This window comes from Nematostella vectensis, chromosome 13 (genome assembly GCF_932526225.1).
Source record: "Nematostella vectensis chromosome 13, jaNemVect1.1, whole genome shotgun sequence".
NCBI lineage: Eukaryota > Metazoa > Cnidaria > Anthozoa > Actiniaria > Edwardsiidae > Nematostella > Nematostella vectensis.
Genome location: NC_064046.1, coordinates 13,305,047 through 13,326,259, shown reverse-complemented (window position 1 = coordinate 13,326,259; position 21,213 = coordinate 13,305,047). Strand labels below are relative to the sequence as shown.

General features: G+C 39.8%; 4 protein-coding genes across 5 annotated transcripts; 2 read left to right on the top strand and 2 right to left on the bottom strand.

Moving 5' to 3' along the window:
* Window positions 1–489: 489 nt before the first annotated feature.
* On the top strand, window positions 490–6,212 carry LOC5508054 (melatonin-related receptor). The gene has a single exon (XM_032376799.2). The coding sequence runs from the start codon at window positions 1,329–1,331 to the stop codon at window positions 2,370–2,372; it is 1,044 nt and encodes a 347-aa protein (XP_032232690.1). The 5' UTR covers window positions 490–1,328; the 3' UTR covers window positions 2,373–6,212.
* A 278-nt stretch (window positions 6,213–6,490) lies between these two features.
* Window positions 6,491–16,707, bottom strand: LOC116615282 (protein phosphatase 1 regulatory subunit 16A). Of its 2 annotated transcripts, none has more exons than XM_032376792.2 (10): window positions 16,515–16,707; window positions 14,826–14,896; window positions 13,805–14,060; window positions 13,391–13,518; window positions 12,859–12,984; window positions 12,362–12,437; window positions 11,921–12,026; window positions 11,569–11,677; window positions 9,166–10,036; window positions 6,491–8,762 (listed from the first exon to the last, which is right to left on the bottom strand). In XM_032376792.2, exons 1-10 carry the CDS (start codon window positions 16,585–16,587, stop codon window positions 8,455–8,457), a joined length of 2,124 nt encoding a protein of 707 aa, XP_032232683.2. In that variant the 5' UTR covers window positions 16,588–16,707; the 3' UTR covers window positions 6,491–8,454. The 2 variants fall into 2 exon arrangements, with proteins under 2 accessions (XP_032232683.2, XP_032232682.2); XM_032376791.2 differs by lacking the exon at window positions 16,515–16,707 and adding an exon at window positions 15,012–15,996.
* On the top strand, window positions 16,087–18,024 carry LOC5508052 (SH3 and PX domain-containing protein 2A). Its single transcript, XM_032376794.2, has 2 exons — window positions 16,087–16,369; window positions 17,251–18,024. The coding sequence occupies exons 1-2, from the start codon at window positions 16,087–16,089 to the stop codon at window positions 17,565–17,567; spliced, it is 600 nt and encodes a 199-aa protein (XP_032232685.1). The 3' UTR covers window positions 17,568–18,024.
* On the bottom strand, window positions 17,959–20,803 carry LOC5508061 (ubiquitin-conjugating enzyme E2Q-like protein 1). Its single transcript, XM_032376793.2, has one exon. It carries the CDS (start codon window positions 20,553–20,555, stop codon window positions 19,830–19,832), a length of 726 nt encoding a protein of 241 aa, XP_032232684.1. The 5' UTR covers window positions 20,556–20,803; the 3' UTR covers window positions 17,959–19,829.
* Window positions 20,804–21,213: the final 410 nt, after the last annotated feature.

Genomic DNA, 21,213 nt, shown 5'->3' with positions numbered 1-21,213 from the left:
CGAAGATTCGAACAATAGATTATCAACTCCATTAAATTAAGTTCCAACGCTATCGCTCGGTCGGAAATTCGGCGTATTGATTAATTTTAGATTGATCTCCATGGTGTAGCGTGGCTTCTAATGAACTGAGATCAGGGAAAACATTGGGCAAAATATTCTGGCAGTTTTTGTTGTAGTATTTGACCAGGAGAAATAAGAATTGCAGTAAATAGTAAACTCATTCATGAAGCGCGATACCATCATGTTTTTCTCAAAATCTCAACGTTGTTTGGTCATTTAGCTCAATTTAGAAATGCTGTATTCATAATTATTCACCAATTATTGCTAATTGTTTTTGCTGTAAAAAAAAAAACGTTTTTTCCCTTTTCACTTTATATTTATTGCGGATCATGATTCAAATAATAACCCATCTCAGAAAAAAGGATTTTCCGTATATTTTCCGCATGTGAATTAATTGCCATGTATCTGATGAATACGGCTAGCTTCCTGCTCCGCCCTCGTGTATGATATCTGACTTCCAGAGCTTTTGTTTCGTTGGCTCAGAGGGCGACTGAGCAAACACTCCGGCAAGGCGAGCTTGTTATTGGCGGGAAATTTTTGACGGGTTCGATCACCTGTCTGTCAGCTTTTACCTCACCAAACCAACTCTGAGATAGAAACCCCCTATCCACTAAGGGTTTCCACGGCATTTCAAAAACCATATCCCGGAGTCGGATTTCAGATGAAAAAGAGGTTGCCCTTTGCAACGCACTGCTATTTTTTTTAAAACTCGCCGCGAGAAAATGTGCATAAAAAATCAGCCTGAAACAAAAAGGTTGCGTGTTCACTTGCGATGCGTCATCGTCTTGACTGAAACTAAGACCGGCTTTATCGAAAAAGGAACAATGACTGCTAATTGGGCTGAATTGTCAACACAGGTTGAATAAACGTCTTCGAAGTCTTCATCAAAGCTCATCTTACTTATATCACTTTGTCGCCACGGTTGTCTGGACGAAGCAAGTTAAGACAACTTGAACTGCTAATTCTTCGCATCAACTTTTGGAAGGACAAAGATGCATGAATCCAGTACGCGTGAGAGCACGTTCTTTGATGTGCTATTCTGAATCTTCCGATTATCGGAACTTATTTGATTTGTCGCTGCTCAGCGAAGATAAGCTTTGAAAATAGGAGAGTACTCAAGATCTTATTGCCATTTTCCGATTTTGATGTAACAAATCGAAAACATAGAGACATCGTCTTCGAGTGTGTTTTGCCATTGCGTTTTGTAATCGTTAAGCAAAAGGTAAACTTAGGAGAAATTTGAAGTTGAAGAGCAGGATTCGTAGGAAATGGATCCGAATATTACCGCCGGGCTTGAAGAGTACAAGATCGAACTTGCAAGTCGCAGTTTTACTTCTGTCATCATTGAATCCCTCATATGTGCAATTGGAATCGCCTTCACTTTGGTGGGTAACGCAATAGTTCTGTGGATCGTCTACAAAAATCCAAGCCTCAGAACAATCCCGAATCAGTTTGTTATTTCACTAGCTATCTCAGACCTACTGATGGCGATTATAGGAGCCCCACCATGCTTTGTGGCCCTCGCAATGGGAAAAGACCCTCTCGGTCCAGAGTTATGTCAACTCCAGGGGTTTCTCATAGTTATTTTAGCACGGGTATCGCTCCAAACGATGGCTTTAGTTGCGTTGAATCGATACTTCCTCATTGTTCGCCCTCATTTGTATCGGAGGATTTTCACTTCGGTCAACACAAAAGTGATGATTGTTTGCGTTTGGGTCTTAACTTGTGTTGAGCCAATTCCCTATCTCAGTCTAGGTTATAGGTACTTCTTCCACCCAGCCAAAGCCTTCTGTTTTCCCGACTCGCGTCTACACTGGGTAGTCCTTACAGGGTACGCCATTGTTTCTATACCAATGCCCATATTGGTAATCTGCTATTACAAAGTCTTCTCCAAGATTCGCCGCCATAAAATGAGTTTTAAACAACACCAATTTCAACGAAACAACACCGGCCCTTCAGTGGAAGACATTAACGTTACGATGACACTCTTCCTGACTGTATGCGCGCTTCTAATCTGTTGGATTCCGATCGCTGTTGTTGACCTGATTGACTTTGTTCGAAACAGTCTTGGTTCGATGCCCAGACTGGTATACCTGGCGTATTTATACTTTGGCCAACTTTCTACTGCAATTAACCCGTGGATTTACGGCGTGATGAACAAGTCTTTCAGGGAGGCCTACCTCAAGCTCTTTCGGATCAGATCATTTGGGCTGACATTCAGAACCAAGTTCAAGGTAAACAATGGTGTGCCGGAAAATACAATAGAGCAGTACAAGGACCACACCATGATGACGTCAGAGACGCATATATAAAGGGACAATGACATATTGTGATGACGTCAAAGACGCAGATATAAAGGTAATGGTAACAGACGCAGATATAAAGAGACAATGACACACACCATGGTAACATCAGACGCAGATATAAAGGAACAATGGCTTACCATGGTAACATCAGACGCAGATATAAAGGGACAATGGCTTACCATGGTAACATCAGACGCAGATATAAAGGGATGTTGTCATACCATGGTAACATCAGACGCAGATATAAAGGGATGTTGACATACCATGGTAACATTAGACGCAGATATAAAGGGATGTTGGCATACCATGGTAACATCAGACGCAGGTATAAAGGGATGTTGACATACCATGGTAACATCAGACGCAGATATAAAGGGATGTTGACATACCATGGTAACATCAGACGCAGATATAAAGGGATGTTGGCATACCATGGTAACATCAGACGCAGATATAAAGGGATGTTGACATACCATGGTAACATCAGACGCAGATATAAAGGGATGTTGACATACCATGGTAACATCAGACGCAGATATAAAGGGATGTTGACATACCATGGTAACATCAGACGCAGATATAAAGGGATGTTGACATACCATGGTAACATCAGACGCAGATATGAAGTTGTCTGTATCTCGTATGTCTGAGACGCAGATATGTAAAGCCATTGGCCTTCCATGATGGCTGTGATCGCGGCAGAGACGCAGATATGTAAAGCCATTGGCTATCCGTGATGACTGTGATCGCGGCAGAGACGCAGATATGTAAAGCCATTGGCTATCCGTGATGACTGTGATCGCGGCAGAGACGCAGATATGTAAAGCCATTGGCGTTCCGTGATGACTGTGATCGCGGCAGAGACGCAGATATGTAAAGCCATTGGCCTTCCATGATGGCTGTGATCGCGGCAGAGACGCAGATATGTAAAGCCATTGGCGTTCCGTGATGACTGTGATCGCGGCAGACACGCAGATATGAATAGACATGACATACGGTGGTGACGTTATGGTATGTCCGAACGGTGTTCTTATTAACGAGATCCAACCATAGCGCGATGACGTTAAAAACGCAGATGGCGCACCATGTTATTCAGAGAAAACAAGAACACAGCTTAATGACGTCAGAGAGACGAACTTACAGGGACTGGCGTACTATTATGACGTCATAGACACAGAACGTGAAAAGTGTTCGTTATATAGAGGTATCGGCTTTGTTGAGGTAGACTTATTTTTCAATGAAATTCTAGAGTAGCTTTAACTACCTGAGAGTGCATAACTATAGAAGTTCTTTTTGCGCAGTTTTTTTATTGCTCGAGATTCGATTGCCATGCTGTACAAGGCTACGATTTCCATACTGTACAAGGCTACGATTGTCATACTGTACAAGGTTACGATTGCCATACTGTACAAGTCTACGATTGCCATTGTACAATTCTATGATTGCCATTCTGTACAAGGTTACGATTGCCATTGTACAATTCTATGATTGCCATTCTGTACAAGGTTACGATTGCCATACTGTACATGGCTACGATTGCCATACTGTACATGGCTACGATTGCCATACTGTACAAGGCTACGATTGCCATACTGTACAAGGCTACGATTGTCATACTGTACAAGGCTACGATTGTCATACTGTACAAGGCTACGATTGCCATACTGTACAAGGCTACGATTGCCATACTGTACATGGCTACGATTGCCGGCTACGATTGCCATACTGCACATACCTACGATTGCCATACTGTACAAGGCTACGATTGTCATACTGTGCAAGGCTACGATTGCCATACTGTACATACCTACGATTGCCATACTGTACAAGGCTACGATTGCCATACTGTACAAGGCTACGATTGCCATACTGTACATGGCTACGATTGCCATACTGTACATGGCTACGATTGCCATACTGTACAAGGCTACGATTGGCATTGTACAATTCTATGATTGCCATTCTGTACAAGGTTACGATTGCCATTGTACAATTCTATGATTGCCATTCTGTACAAGGTTACGATTGCCATTCTGTACAAGGTTACGATTGCCATACTGTACAAGGCTACGATTGCCATACTGTACAAGGCTACGATTGTCATACTGTACAAGGCTACGATTGTCATACTGTACAAGGCTACGATTGCCATACTGTACAAGGTTACGATTGTCATACTGTACATACCTACGATTGCCATACTGTACAAGGCTACGATTGCCATACTGTACAAGGTTACGATTGCCATACTGTACAAGGCTACGATTGCCATACTGTACAAGGCTACGATTGCCATACTGTACAAGGCTACGATTGCCATACTGTACAAGGCTACGATTGCCATACTGTACATGGCTACGATTGCCATACTGTACAAGGCTACGATTGCTATACTGTACAAGGTTACGATTTGCATACTGTACAAGGCTACGATTGTCATACTGTACAAGGCTACGATTGCCATACTGTACAAGGCTACGATTGCCATACTGTACAAGGCTACGATTGCCATACTGTACATGGCTACGATTGCCATACTGTACAAGGCTACGATTGCCATACTGTACAAGACTACGATTGCCATACTGTACAAGGCTACGATTGTCATACTGTACATGGCTACGATTGCCATACTGTACAAGGTTACGATTGCCATACTGTACATGGCTACGATTGTCATACTGTACATGGCTACGATTGCCATACTGTACAAGGCTACGATTGCCATACTGTACAAGGTTACGATTGTCATACTGTACAAGGCTACGATTGCCATACTGTACAAGGCTACGATTGCCATACTGTACATGGCTACGATTGCCATACTGTACAAGGCTACGATTGCCATACTGTACAAGGCTACGATTGCCATACTGTACAAGGCTACGATTGCCATACTGTACAAGACTACGATTGCCATACTGTACAAGACTACGATTGCCATACTGTACAAGGCTACGATTGCCATACTGTACGATTGCCATACTGTACAAGGTTACGATTGCCATACTGTACAAGGCTACGATTGCCATACTGTACGATTGCCATACTGTACAAGGTTACGATTGCCATACTGTACAAGGCTACGATTGCCATACCATACAAGGCTACGATTGCCATACTGTACAAGGCTACGATTGCCATACTGTACAAGGCTACAGTATTTGGTGCATATCAACTGAAACAAAATGGCCAATTACACAAGTCAAGAAGTCAAAAGGTATAGATTGCGATGCTGCGATCCCTAAGGAATATAGAATGTCATTTTCGCCAGCAAAAGGAAGAGACAGTTCCTTTTGCCCTTTGTGCTTGCTGCTAATTTGAGGGTCGCCTTTGTGCCTACAATCTGTACGTCCCGGACGGGACTTGAATCGCGGTTTCGTAGTGTAACTGTATAGAACAGCAATCACTCTTATTTGCACAAGTCGGCGTGTTTGGCTCCAGGGAGAGGGGGGGGGGGGGGGGGTACTCCCTATATCCATCGGATGGGGATCGTCGTATCTTTTAGGTTGTAAATTTGGAGCGTTGGGTATATTTTAGGGGTGAAAATGAATATGCTTAGATTTTTTTTTAACTCAGTATCCTTTAGGGTGCTATTATAGCCATCGCTCATCTAACTTGTAGCTCATGAAAGAGCGTTTAAACGTGTAAATCTTCTATTAGAGTCAGTTTTAAATAAATATATTTTAGGGTTACAATATAACCAGACCACTCCCACTTTAGTATCTTTTAGGCTTGTTTTCAAAAAATCCCGACGATGATCCCCGTCTGTTTGATATCGGAGCTTACCAGCTTACCCGCTGGTGTCTCACCATATTCTGTTAAATAAAGTTTCTATGCAATGTCTATCGTTAGTGGTTATGTTGTTTGGGGTTTCCATGGCATTATTATAAGAAAGTAAAAAGTAACCACTGTGTCCGCTGAATAGAGATACAAAGTACAGAGAGTGTTGAAGGCGGAACCGTTAATTATGTCCGCGTCCGCTTAATGGAGGTATGATTTACTAAATCAAGTGGCTAAAAAACGGGATTTTGGATGGTGTCCGCATACAGGGTGTCCCTTTAATAGAAGTAGGTTACATAGCGATTCCGCTGTATGTGCTTTGCGATAATAACGTGGAACACTTTCGAACTCGAAATGTCGATCTTTATTTTGAATTCCCTAACTAAATTATGTTCTAGCTATCATTTATATCCAAACAATTTTTTTAATAAAAATATGCGAAAAGTTACTACACTACCAACTTTTTAAGTATTTCGCCCTATGACTTCAGAAACCAAACAAAACAGTCAAACCAATTCTGGCACATAAGAAAATATTAACAGATTTTTACAACTTTCAATCAGGTTAAAAAGAAGTATTGAGTTGACACCTTGGAAGTTGTATACTATCGGTTTTCGAGAACCGTTACCGGAAGGTTATTCTAGGAAGCAAACACTCGACAATACTTCTGTCCAGCAAAAGTGTATTAAAAACGAAATGTAAATGGAAGATGAAAGTAGAGCCAAAGAATTAACAATGGCCATTTTTATACAACGAAAGAGACTAATCATTCCAAACAAGTGTGAAAGAGCTCACGGTAAAAATGGGAGAAAGTCCGAATAAATGAACCCTAGATAAGAACAAGAGACCATGATATAAGAGAACGAATCCCCGTGGCCCATGATGTCGTCCATGAAAGCTATTTTTAGATTGCGCGAGCTTGTCAATCATAGCATCCATTTATGGTTCGTCGCGCCATATTTGGTTATGGGCACCTCGCGAGCTAGTACATTTTCACAACAAACTTTTTCCCTCTGCACTTCTTTACTTCGTTGGCTACCTGTTTTTATCCTTTTAGCTGCTCTTCAAGATTCATGATCACAATGCTACTCATGGGGTGGTGTCCTGTTAACTGTTAAGTTATCTAATGTGAAGTTATCTATATGCTATATAAATAATTGAACGGGAAGACGTCGGGGAGACGGTGAATTCGGAGTTCATTCAAGATGCATCGTGCAGACTCCTAAAAAGTTTTTTTTTCTCTGCAATTCGGTGAGATAGAATACCTAGGCATTCTCAGAGTCTATGTTATGTATTTTAATACAAGAAGGCCTTTATATTTCTTTGATTTATAACATTTTTAGATTAATGAACTTCAATTTTTCACGCAAATTTTCAGAAATCGTGTCACTCAAGGAACCCTTGTCACTGGAATAAGATTAACTTCATTATAAAGACTTGAAATCTTTTTTTTTTCTGATATCGGTGTGAATATAATGGTATTAAGTTCTGGATGTATCTTTTTCATTACAAGGGAATTGGAAGAGAATTGTGTTTTGTAAACACAGATTTATGATTGATTGTTGTGTTATAATTTGCGAATCATTAGTGAAAACTCTTACTGGGGAAGTTGGTCCCAGAGCCTAAAATCACGCACTTTATGCATTTTAATGTCCCAGAAACGGTTGATTAGCTCCAGCGTACTCTATGGAAGATCATTTTTACAGCGTTCGTAAAAAAAAGGAAGGTATTTTCGGTCAAAAGATTTCCGAAACATCCTTTGCCGGATCACATTGCTCAAGATGTGATCGCGCGTAAGACTTATGTTGCTAGGAAACGTGAGCGCTAACCAATCAGAGACGTATCTAAAAATAACTGCTTGTTCTAAAAATAGTTTTCACGGACGTCATCATTGGAACATACCCTAATACGGGGGATTCGTTCTCTTACATCATGGTCTCTTGATAAGAATTATGGGAAGGGCAACAAGAAGACTTTCGGTAATTGCCAAGGCCCGTGATGCCTTGCGCGGTAGAGTATGTGCCACCGAGAGGATTGGGCACGAGTCTGCCATATATGGTCTATTGAGAACTGGACGAGATATCCTCGATGCTTTTCTAATTGTTACTATCTGGCTTCTAATTGAAACCCAAATTCTATTATATTCCTAGTGCAGTCTTTTTTTGTGTGGACGCGCAGTGGATTATGGGATGGACGTTTATCTCATAATCAATATAGCATCCTTCAACTAGATTTCCCTTGATCCCTTTCGTCCCGATGATGTTTCGCGCAAAGCCCAATCTTGTCTAATAGTAAGGAGGCATTCTTACATGAGTACACAACAGGATTTCTTCTCCCGCATTTTCATGTCGTCTTGCACGCGCACTTTCTCAGCGTTCTGATCGCGCGCCTTATCGTTATTCTGCTGACCAACAGATTGCAGACCTTGGTTTGAGCCTGCTGTTCGCTGACCAGGGGTCGAGCCAGCAGACGGAGGTCTTGTGTTGTTGGCCTTGTGTGTCTGGTAGGGGGCTCCTGGTTGCGCCTGCGATCGGTCAGCGTTCTGCAGGGGAGGGTGCGTCCCTGATGAAATCTTGACATCACCGACGGATACAGCTTTGGGATCAGGTCTCGCTGGAATTGTTAAAGATATTACATCACCACATGCTAAAGGGGTGTTGGGAAGGGGGAAGGGGTAAGGGGATATCAAGTCGTATAAAAACCAACATACGTTGTTTTTTTTTTACTTTTTATGATAATAATAGATAATTATACTGTTCTTGGTGTCATGACCAAGAAAAAAGGTAAAAGGACATTTTTATGTACTCAGCATCTTGGATGTGTTCATCCTTTGTTCAGTATCCTGTATACATGCACACAAGAAAATAACTAATAAAATAAATTTGCATTCACGAGTTGGCTCAAAGAGCCTTTGATTTTCTACATATTGAAATTTCCCAATGACCAATATGTCGAGCCTGCTAGCCTGCCACTAAGTTCTCGCGAATGGAAAGATAATCTAATTTTCATTACTCACTCAATCTTCCTGCTGCGGCAACATCGACGATATTCTCCCTCGAACCACGTGACCTCTTACTGAAGGACTCTGGGTAGCCAGATGTGTCGGACTTCTCGAAATTTCGACTCAGACTCCCAGACGAGTGTTGAAGAGGGGGAGCTGGAGCGGGCCTCGATTTGGTGGATTTGGGTAGCGATCCTGTGCCGGAGATTTCAGTGCTTGGTAGAGCGGTTTGCGAAGTTGGCTTCTGCGCAGGACGCGAGGAAGAAACTGGGGGAGAGCCACTTCTTGGTACTGTGGACGAGGAATGTGTTTTGGCGGCTGGCGCCTGTCTTGGCGTGTCTCTATTTTGAGCTCTGTTATCGGCAGTTGGTTCATTTAGGCTTGGAGCTGCATGACGACCTTCTTCGCGTCGTATTTCGCCCATTTCTCCTATTTTTTCGCGCTCTCGGACTTCTGCATTCGTTATACCTTTTGCTTGCGTCCTCGAGTCGGCGACCGAGATTTCGCGCAACCGTCTGTTCGGTTCAACATTTTCCTTCTCTGTTTTACGAGTGGGGCTATCTATTTTACCTCGTATAGGGATGTCCATCTCCTTCACAGGGCTCCCTCCGCCTCGGTCCCGCAACCTTGCGGGACTGTCCCGTTCCCGATCTCGGGATCGGATCGAGTCCTCAGCTGATCGTGGCGGGGTTACCTTGGTCGGAGAAGGAGGGCCAGCGGTCTCTTTCGTTCGCGCATGTGCATTATCCCTGGTCTCGGGACTGGTCGTTGTGGAATTCTTGGTTGGGGTACCTGTGGTAGCTGCAGGTGTCACATCAGACGGTTTGACTTCTTCCGGTTTGACTTCTTCCGGTTTGATTCCCGCCAATTTTGCTCGCTCTTCACTCTACAAAAAAAAAATGGGTTATCATGAATGGGGTGGGACAAAACTAGTGGCAGCATTCCGAATGGGAGTTATAGGGCTCCAAAACAGATGAGACTCAGTGTTCAGTATGTGTCGATGGCTCACCAGCAACGAGATAAATTGAATTGGAACTGAAACGAAATATGGTTGGAGACTGGATGACCTACATTTTGAAAAAAAATGGGAGGGACTGATCCAAAGTATATCACCAATACATAAAATATAGCGGGAGTCAAATTTGTGAATTTAAGGACCCGAAATGATCCCCAAAAGTACCCCAACTGATCTCGGCACCAAAAACAATATCAAGGAGTCCCGGAAATCAACCCCCCCTTGGAAATCTTAAATCATAATTTAGGGTTTACAGCGACTCTATTTCTAAACAATTTGACCTAAAAAAAACTTAAATTCCAATACAATACTTCTATCAATTACATCGCCCCAGCGGTAAACCCATAAACAGATTCCAAAAACAAATACACAACTTTAAATTGTTGCTGAAAGGAATACAACATACTTAAACCAGGCCCGTAACCAGAATTTTTCTTGGGGGGGGGGGGGGGGGGGAATCCGAAAAAGTGGGGAGTGGGGGGGGGGGGGGGTAGTTTTTTGATAAAAATCTGACCACCCCCGAAAGAACAAAAAGGGATTTTTTATGCCTTTGCATTATCTCCACGGGAGGTTCATTGTCGGATTTGGCTACAAATAAAGTCTGACTTATGGATTAATGACATACGCAGAGTGATCTAGCTTATGCCATGGTTTCTTGCTTATGCTTTATAGTTAGTCTACAAATTGCACGTCTATTGAGAACCGAAAGTGGACTTTCGGCTGTTGTGGGTTGGGGGGGGGGGGCGTTCACACAAACTGTAAACATAGCACAGCCTTGCTCAGAACAACCAAACTTTTGACCTTCCATCACACTCGAAACACATGACTCTGACACAATAAATCTCGTTTCCGGTAAACATCACCCTTAAAATCTATATTCATTTGACAACAAAAAATAAATTTCACCACAAAACCCATGTTCACACAAGAAAATATTTGCCAACACATTTTAGGTAGCCAGTTTGGCCGAGAAGATGAAATGACAAAAGCACACCGAGTAATGCACTCGAACAACCCTTCTACTACCGTTGCAAAATATTAAGAGATGTGGCTTTTGTTGAAAGCAATATTATTTGAGATTTGAATTTCATGTAAATTGTTATTTGACCCCAATTTCTGACTCAACCACTGTATTTCCGTGCATTCGTATATTCAAATCTTAATACTATGGTTTTAGTTAAGGTAAATTTCCTTGATACTATCACAAATAACACAAAAATGTTTCATGTGTTTTTTTTTAACTGAAAGCCAATCCTTCCACATTTCTTTTGTTTGCTTTTGTGCAATTCCTTGGGGTTCACTTCAGGAGCTCCTGGGGATCATTTTTGGGTCCCGGGATCAATTGTATAATTTTGGGGATCGTTTTGGGTCCTGTACAGATCGGCTACTGAAATTTAATTTACCGGAATCAGGAATGCCAATTGTGGATGGACACGGAGCACTGCTTCTGCCTTGGCCTCATTCTGTGAGATGGTGATCTTGTCTTTAAGGCTTGTCCTCTTCACAGATAACCTATACATATAGAAACGAGCTGGTAAGCCAAGCATAACAACAATGCAAAAAACTTATTCTGCATCTTGCAAAATTTAGAGAAGAAGACCAGCTTCGATGTATCAAAGAATTGATAACAAATTGATTGAATTTGATTTTATTGGCAATCACTCTAGCTACGTAATACCACATATTACTTTATTACTTAGGAAATTCAGATGTATTTTAAAAGTCCACGGATAAGATACACTTAATTAGACTTACGATCTGGAGTTGCTTCGTTTCCTCCGACCTGTCTTCACTTTGTTGGCTTTGACTTTGTTCTTCAAATCGACAATAAAGGTCTGTAGATCAGGATCTTCACAAAGAGCTGAAAGAAACAGTTTTAAAAACTGACGTCATTCACATTATGCTAATGATACAATGCGTGATTGCAAATCTTTAATTTCACTTTTAGAATAAATTTGTTCACATTAACAGTTGCATGCTAGGGTAATACAGGAAAACTGCATATCACTGTGAGTTAAATGAAAATGTGTCTCTGACACACAACCCTTCTGCACATTTAAACGTCTTCAGCATTTCTCAGTGTAAAATATTGAAAAAAAAAATTACCCACAACATATTCTTAAAATCTTATAAAAAAATCTCCCCCCTATCAAGTTAATACCTAAGTACCTCCCTCTGGTTGAGGATATTACTTACTAAGGGGCGTGTCTCCAGTAGGTGTCTTTGCGTCCAGGTCAGCTCCTGATTCAACAAGCAGCTGTATCACATTTTCCTTAAAAGATAATTATTAAATGATTAAGTGAATGTTAATTCCACTATATGGAATCTACACAGAGCTGCATGTCTCTGCATAAATTCCCCTCCTTATTTAAAGGTTTCTCACAACCAGTTCCATCCATTCAAAGCAATAGGGAATCAACAGGGACATTCTGCTACTTTGTCTGTCTGTCTGTCTGTCTGTCTGTCTGTCTGTCTGTCTGTCTGTCTGTCTGTCTGTCTGTCTGTCTGTCTGTCCCCTAGGGCAACCCTTCCCTGTACAGGACTTGCCTGCTCTGGCCCCAAAACTCACTCCTGTCTATGTTGAACTAACAGACACTTTTATACAATCAAATTAGGATTTTTTTGCATTTTTTAAGAGGTATAATAATAACCTATTGTTGCATAATTTGAATACTCAAAAATGATAGACTCACATTTCCCCATACGGCAGCACCATGGATGGGCTCCCAGCCGTCCTTGTCTTTAGCATCAACTGACACACCATGCTCAAGAAGAAATTCCACCACATCGGCATAACCGTTTGCTGTTGCAATGTGCAGCTGTCAACATAAACATTAAGAATTGAAAAAGGAAAGGGAAGATCATAAAAAGGAACTCTCAGGCAACTAACTATAGGTAGTTATTTAAATATATTATATTATATTATGTTATGTTACATTATGTTATGTTACGTTATGTTATATTATATATTTAGAGCCTTTGTAAAGAAGCACACCAGAGTTGCCCCCTGAAACATACCAGAGTTGCCATCTGAAACATACCAGAGTTGCCCCCTGAAACATACCAGAGTTGCCCCCTGAAACATACCAGAGTTGCCATCTGAAACATACCAGAGTTGCCCCCTGAAACATACCAGAGTTGCCCCCTGAAACATACCAGAGTTGCCATCTGAAACATACCAGAGTTGCCCCCTGAAACATACCAGAGTTGCCATCTGAAACATACCAGAGTTGCCCCCTGTTCAGTAACAGGTCTATCAAGATCGTCGTCTTTTGTTGCTGCATCTTTGATCTCCGCTAACATGCAACGCTCTCCCAACTCTTTGATTTCCTCTATCTTCTGCTCTGTATAACCTGTATAAAGATCTTGAATATTAACTGGTACCCACAGGGGAATTACAGAGTCTAAATATCTAAATAAAAAAATATTTAAAAAATGACACTGTTTAATTAAATTATTCTATTCCTTTAAAATAAAGTAGTGTATGAGCTTTTTTAGTCATTTTATTCCTGTTTGTTCCTGTTTATTTTATTCCTGTTCATTCCTGTTTCCTAGATTTAAAAAATATCTTTCACATTATTCCCAAAAAGGGCTAGCATTCAACTGACACTTTCAGAGTAATCTAAAAGGCCTTTTTACCTTGCTCTTCCATTTCAGCTTCAAGAACCTCCCTTAGTTCATCGTCGTCTTCGCCAACCAAATCAATGGGCATGTTCCCGTCTGAGTTCACAGCAACTATGTTGGCCCCTTCGTCCATCAAGTACTCCACAACATCAATGTTTCCACAAGCAGTCGCTGCATGCAGAGGTGTCCAGAGCTCTCTATCAGTAGCATCCAGACTAGCACCTTTTTCCAGGAATAAATTGATTATGTCTTCATTACCATCAATACAAGCCTGGAAATAAAAAGCAACAAATAAATATTGTCTTTTAATACAATTGGATCCATATGAGAATGCTTAAATACCCAAAAAACTGAAGAAGCTGTTTATTATTATTTTTGGCTAAACCAATAAATACAACTGAAAAGCCATTCAGTAGCTAGTTGACAGCTTGTTGGGAAAGCGCTTTGACTCAAGAAATGTCTACAAAACTACTGGAAATGTAAACAATAAAAAAACCCTTAATGTGCCGATAAATTAATTTCAAGACGTTTCACAATAATTAATCACCAGTGTTGATGTTAGTCATGAGCATTTTTAACAGATTAAGAATAATCCAACCCGGGCGACCAAATTGAAAATAATAAGTTTGGAGCAACAACAAAAGCGACTAAACAATTTGATAAGTTATCATTTTTGTTCCAATTACTCGGTGTATTTCAAACTGAGTTGAATAATTCTAGCAACAGTTAAAATAAAATGGTATCTGTACCAAAATAATCTGAAACAGGCTTTCAAATTTTGATTTGTGAGTTAATGGCTACTACAGTAGGTATTATGGAGTTTGTCGAAAAACCATCAAAGTTGTTGAGTTGATATTTTGTACTTAGAAATCCGTCACTCAAGATATTAGTTCGCTTATACCTAAATGCTGAAGCCTTTATAGTTCAAAACAAACATTCTGACTTTTTTAATCAGAAGTGTTTAAACTACAAAATTAACTTTATCTCTGGGGACTCTGTTGATATGATAAAGAAATTAGAGGATATAGATACAAACCTGGTGAAGGCCGGTCAAACCATCTTCGTTTGCTAGATTTGGATCTATTCCTGACTCCAGCAAGGCTTTCACTGCAACACAGCACAGGGTTTTAGAAGTGAATGGCTTTATTCTAATGACAATTGGAATCAAATGTGTCTCTAGTCAAAGTAAACACAAGTTTCTAGACGGATTTCACTATCATACCTTCTTCGATGTCTCCTCGGGTAGCAGCTTCGAGTAGAACGGTCGATGGAGGGAAATTCACTGGTCTTAACGACGAAGGCTTTTTCTTTGCCGGCGGTGGTCCATACATGTTATCTTTTTCTCTTTCCCATCGTTTTAACTGTTGAGCCCGCCGTTTTTTGGCATATTCCAAGCGTTCCTGTACGGTCAGTTTCTCAACTTTGGGAATTTCAGCGACCAACTCTAGATGTTCCGCCATCTTTGATCTTGATTTTACCCAAGTGAATTGCCCTAAAGTTGTAAAAAATCAACTCCTCTGACACTTTAAGCATCCATTCTTCTTAAAATTTTCTGATAAAGGCTAAATTAATCCTGGCAGGGAAATATTTAAGTTTTCTCGACGGCATGTCACATTACTGCAGTCCGACCAAATCCATTGACAACTCCAAATGGAATACCATACTCCATATATGGTCAGGGCGATTCCATGGTGCATCGCAACTACTTCCGGTCCCAACAGAACTTTTGATCAAAGATAGGTGTAATTTTATAGTTTTCTGCTAAAAACACGGAGACACCAACGCAGGAAGAACAAAGACTTAATTAATGAAATCCTGTTACATTTACGAAATGTGGACTAAGACAAATATGATTGGTTCGATCATTAAAATCTTTACCGGAAATGAAACTTAGATATCGTGATGTTTTGAAAAAAATATTATGTATAAACCAAAATTTTCAATCAAAACAATCTGCTTAGAGCGATATGTTGTCAAGTTTACACAAGGGCCCAGAAGATCACCTATTTATCAAAATCACCAATTTATTTCAAGTAAAGCCTAAATATTTAGGTTTAGATAAACATTAGTTTTCAGGTAAATACTAATTTTTGCTTGGTGCAACAAAGCTTATTTGCTTTGCTCTGTTCTGCAGATTTCCAAGGATAGATTTCTTTTCCGTTCCTATTCAGACCGGAAGTAGCCGACTTTAAAAATAGGTAGTGTACCGGCCTTGCTTGTTTACTCAAGTTACACCTTTGAATTTATAACATATTGCGACATCCGAATAATATCGCAAACCAAATAAACAACAAACCATGAACGATAAACTTCCTATCGAAACAGGCTTCGAAAATAGCTCCAGTCTTCCAAAGCAGACACACGTCAAGGTAGCCGAGGTGACAGGGATACGAGAAAGAACTCGCGGCAAGAAGAAGCAGTTCGTATTTGTGCTGAATTTGATTTGGTCGGACGGCACCAGTGGCACGATTTGGAGGAGCTACAGTGAATTCTTTGACTTGCAGTGCAAACTTCTTAATAATTTCGCGGAAGAGGCAGGCAGAGGAAAAAGGAAAGTGCGAACAATACCATTTCTTCCAGGTAGGAGCGACGTCGATTCTAATAAAATCACTGCAACACAGAACAGAGTTTTAGAAGTGAATGGCTTTATTCTAATGACAATTGGAATCAAATGAGTCTCTAGTCAAAGTAAACACAAGTTTCTAGACGGATTTCCCTATCATACCTTCTTCGATGTCTCCTCGGGTAGCAGCTTCGAGTAGAACGGTCGATGGAGGGAAATTCACTGGTGTTTTCATGTTGCAATTGCCCCATTCATCCGAACTTCATCCCAAAATGGATTCGTCGTATTCTTAGAGAAAGTGATGTTTATTTTCTTGATTATGGGGTGGTTCAGAGAATGGATACTGTCCAGTACATGCCCCTTGCTTTACCACCGGGGATGGGTAGTAGTCAGGGGGTATCCCAGCATTAAAAAAAAGGGGGGGGGTATATAGAAGAATGGTGCATGCATACATTTACATTAATGGAGAAAAGAGGGATGACCTGCACGCTATTGGACCTCCATATAATAAAACTGATTCAAACTAGTGTAACGATATGATTTCTGAATCATCTATACTTTGATAACTCAAACAACTATTTTTCATCTCTGATAAAAAAATCCTCTTATTTAAAAATGGCAACAGCTACTTGTGGTATGACAAGGCTTAAATCCTAAAGAACTTTCTTTTTCTCTTCTTTTTCAGTTCTGACATCTAATTATATCAAAATATTTCCTAACCTAGAAAGGGGTGGGGTTGGTGGTTTCAGCTTAGCGGGTAGACAGTTTGGAGTTGTCCCATCACCAGAAATAAGTTATGCCAATGAAGAGTCCATCCTTCAATGCAAAAGCTGTAGACTTTTTCTCAAGTTCAACAACATTGACAATACCAGCTGATAACTTGTGTGTCTGATTACAGGCAGGGAAATTCTCAAGAAGAGTGACCAGAGGTTGGCAGAGGAAAGGAGACCCAAAATAGCTAAATACCTTAACGACCTGCTGTTACTTCCACCACATGTATCTCAAAGCCTAGAAGTGTTTTCCTTTTTTCACTGCTCAAGAGATGATCCTGAATGTTTCAACCAATTTCCAGTTAAGCTTGACTCTTTTTCTGACTTTGTTATGCCAGAAGACAAGACATTGGACAAAAATGAGAGTAAAATCAATGTTGATGTTGGACAAGTGAACAAATCATATACATCTTCATTAAATAGAGATAATCATTGTGCTATATGAGTTTCTTGAGAGAACAAACCAATCGAACACACAAGGCATGTTAACAAGATTTCCATGGGAGGAGTGGAATAAAAAAAAAAGACTGGGTTTTGGGCACAAAGGCAATCCACCTGCATATCTCTCCCCTCTTAAATGCTTGATAATATGCCCTAGTTTAGTGATTTAGCTAAGGCTTAGCTGAAAATAGTGATGGAGACACAAGAACAAGGTGAAACAAGCCAGCAAAGCTGTGATGAGATACCTGTGTTGAGTATTACAAAAGGCTCAAACAATAAGCCAACACTCATCAGTCCATGGCATTTGAAAAGAGAAAACCAATATTTCTTTCTGACGCTTTGTGCACCAGGCAGAAGATTCACGTAATAAAAACTCAAAAAAGTCAAAAATACAATTTTTTTTACAGATGACAAGTTTATTATCCCTACTATACATTTAATAAATTGCATTGTGTTGTGAATTGAGTTAATATATTGCTTGGGAAATTCTGTGTTTAAATTTGCATCTTTCAAACACTGGTGTATGTATATATACAAGGGTATGTATCACTGCAGGAAAGGTATCTGAGAAAGTCACTTTGCTGAATTCTACCTTAACAATAAACTATAAACTAATATAGATGAATTTTCTAAGCCTAAGCTAAACAGATACTATGGAGCAAGCAAAATAGGCCGTTTTTACGATGTTGCGCAAATATCCGAAATGCCACAGCTGATCTTAAATGTCGTACAAGGTGAAGTTTACAGACGAAGCTATAGAAAGTTGCCAGAATGCTTCCCTTGCAGAGTTTTGGCACTAGAGTCAAATTCTTCTTTGTCCGCATCATTTTGGAACAGCTATGGCCCACCAGTCTGTGGCATTTTGAATGCAGCCGCAACATTGTGAAAACTTTCTATACAACTGTATTCTATGCAAAGGAGAACATAATATTAAGTTGTTATTTTCTTTAATTTTAAGGCCAACTTTATGTAAGCTTTTGTTGTCTGCTTACCTGCAAACAATAAAAGCAGAAAATTAATATTTTTTATAGAGAAGTTTACCAAAAGGATTGAATACTACAGATTTTAAGAGTATAGATAAAAAGTTTAAAAAAATTGAAGAAAGGTAAAAAACAACCATAGTCAGGATAAGAAATTATAGGGCAAAATAAATCTCGAAAAAATTTTTAATAATCTGGGCCTAGAAAATTGTTATGTAATACTGATATATACTTTTAAAATGAATTATATATATATTAGTTCAGGTTGAATGATCTTTTGAAAAAAAAAAGAGCATTGCATTTCACAATTCAGTTTATAGTCTGGTTGCTAAGCAGTACAACAGCATTAAAATGCACCCGTTTTAAGGACAGCAAAAGAGAACAAATAAATTTAGAATATTTTGTAAGTTTATAAAGCACATCTTGATTTTTTAAGTACAATTGAGTGAAATATGGAGCCTTAAAAAGGCATAAAAAATCATGTTTGACAATAAAGTTGTGATAATTATGTCCTGCATCAATCAAGGTCTAATATACAGGTTAAAGAAATTTGTGAAATTTTATTTACAACATCTGAACATTCAATTAAATGAAATTTGCCTTACTGGGAAAGCAAGTTGCTTGCATGTCCAAAATTTCTGCACTTGGACATACATTTTTAGGAAATTATAATTATAGCATTCAAAGGATAAAGATGATTCTCAAAAAAAAAAACCTTAAGACATTTAAAATTGCCCTCAAGGTTAATTTCTCTTGTTCAACTTTACAAAATTTGAAACATAATTATTAGGCAACATCACGAGAATTAACAAAAAACAGATGTTCCTATTTTCGTTTTGTTTGATAAATTAACTTTCTTTGCAGTGACAAGGACACACATTTTTCGATTCTTTTGTAGGTTGAATAATGAGCTTTTGACGTTATATTCTAATACCTTTTATCAAAAAAGAATAAAAAGAAAAATATGTTATACAAAGAAAAGAACAATGACCAATCCCTTTAAGTAGGCACTTCAAGATATAGCTAAACAATAACAAAATTGGCAAAATACTCAGTAAAACAGACTTCAACAGAAGTTATATAAAGAAAACAACTTCAACAACATCAACTACCTAAATTGATGACCATTCTAAGATACCTGCATAAATAAAAATCATTCCCACAACAGGCATCTATACCACAGCCTCTTAGCCTCAATGGGTCTAGCGAATAATAAACAATGACTTTCCCTTTAAATTCACTAGCACATACACTAGCTGCTAAAACATCTAGATATAGACCAGACATTAGCCTTCTGCTTTCGGAGGGGTGACCCATCCGTATTTATCGTGTGTTTTCACGAGTCGTTTGTACGCCGATTCGGCCTCCTTCTTGGAAAAAGCCTTTTTACAAGTCCTATCAATTCGGCCCTTTCCCTTAACCACGGCCGCGGAGAATTGTAACACGACGGCCTCGACCGTGTACGCACTAGACCACCCTTTTGGAGTTAGAAGTTCCATACAAATGGCTCCTCCATCGAGAACAAATCCGCCTTCGATCCGCGGAGCAAGGACTCGCATAAACGGTGGTGCGAACGGAAAATTCTCGGGAAATGTGATATTCAATAAAATAAATTTCGAACCGGTTTCAACCATGTCTCGATAGAGTAGACTGTCCCCGTCGATTGTGTGTAGCTTGACATTCCATTCGAATAGATTATCGTCGACTAGTTCAGCTGAGAAAATTCGTTCGGTTTTTCGACTGACATCTTGGAACTCTTTCATGAGCCGCTTGGATCGAACGCGCTGGGCATGAGAAGAGGACATCCTTGCAACTTCCATCGAAGGTTCGGCTATTTTAGTCTCGTTCTTTTCCTTATTATCAGGGTTTTTCTCTTTGGTGGATTTCCGTGTATCTAGAGTTTGCTCTGATGGTGTCTTGTTGCTGTATCGGCCATTGGGTTCGGCATCTGAGCCGCTACCATTCAAATTTCGAGCATCTTTACGAACCAACTTTCGGAGGACAGACGCCATATTGGTTGTTGTTCTCGCTAAGTTGTTGTTTCGATGAGAAAACCGCTTAGACTGTCTTCGTAAAAGCGACCTAAAGCCGCATCCCCGGTTCAAGCAACTCTTCAAGGTACGTTGGCCTTTTTTGATATCCGAGACGTGACTAATCGTCGGTTTTTGAGGGATTTTTCTCGACTACTAAAAGGGACATGGGTCACGAAGCGAACAAAATACACCACAACAATGCCTCATTGGATTATGGGTAAGTATTACTCGGTCAGAGGGACTGGATCAGGAAATCCTTTCAACAGCTGTTATACTGTATATGTACAAGTGTTTTCGACAACCACCGCGTAATCCGCAGGAAAAAATAGTTTTCAGGTAATGACCACCAGAAGACATGAAACATACTAACATAAGAAAAATTGTTATTCTAAAAAAGGAAACATGTCAGCCAAAAAACCCAGAGTACTTCGGTAACAAAAGGCTACGTGAGGGAAAGAAAAAGACGCAACACGACAATGTCTTAATGTTTTACGGTTTTTAGAATAATACATGTTTGTGGAAGTTCTTTTTCTTCTTATGTCTATTTAATTTTTCATATATTCATTTATAGTATACTATTTTACACCTTTTGCGTCTGTCATTATTGGAAGTCGACAGAAAATTACCGGCTGTTAGC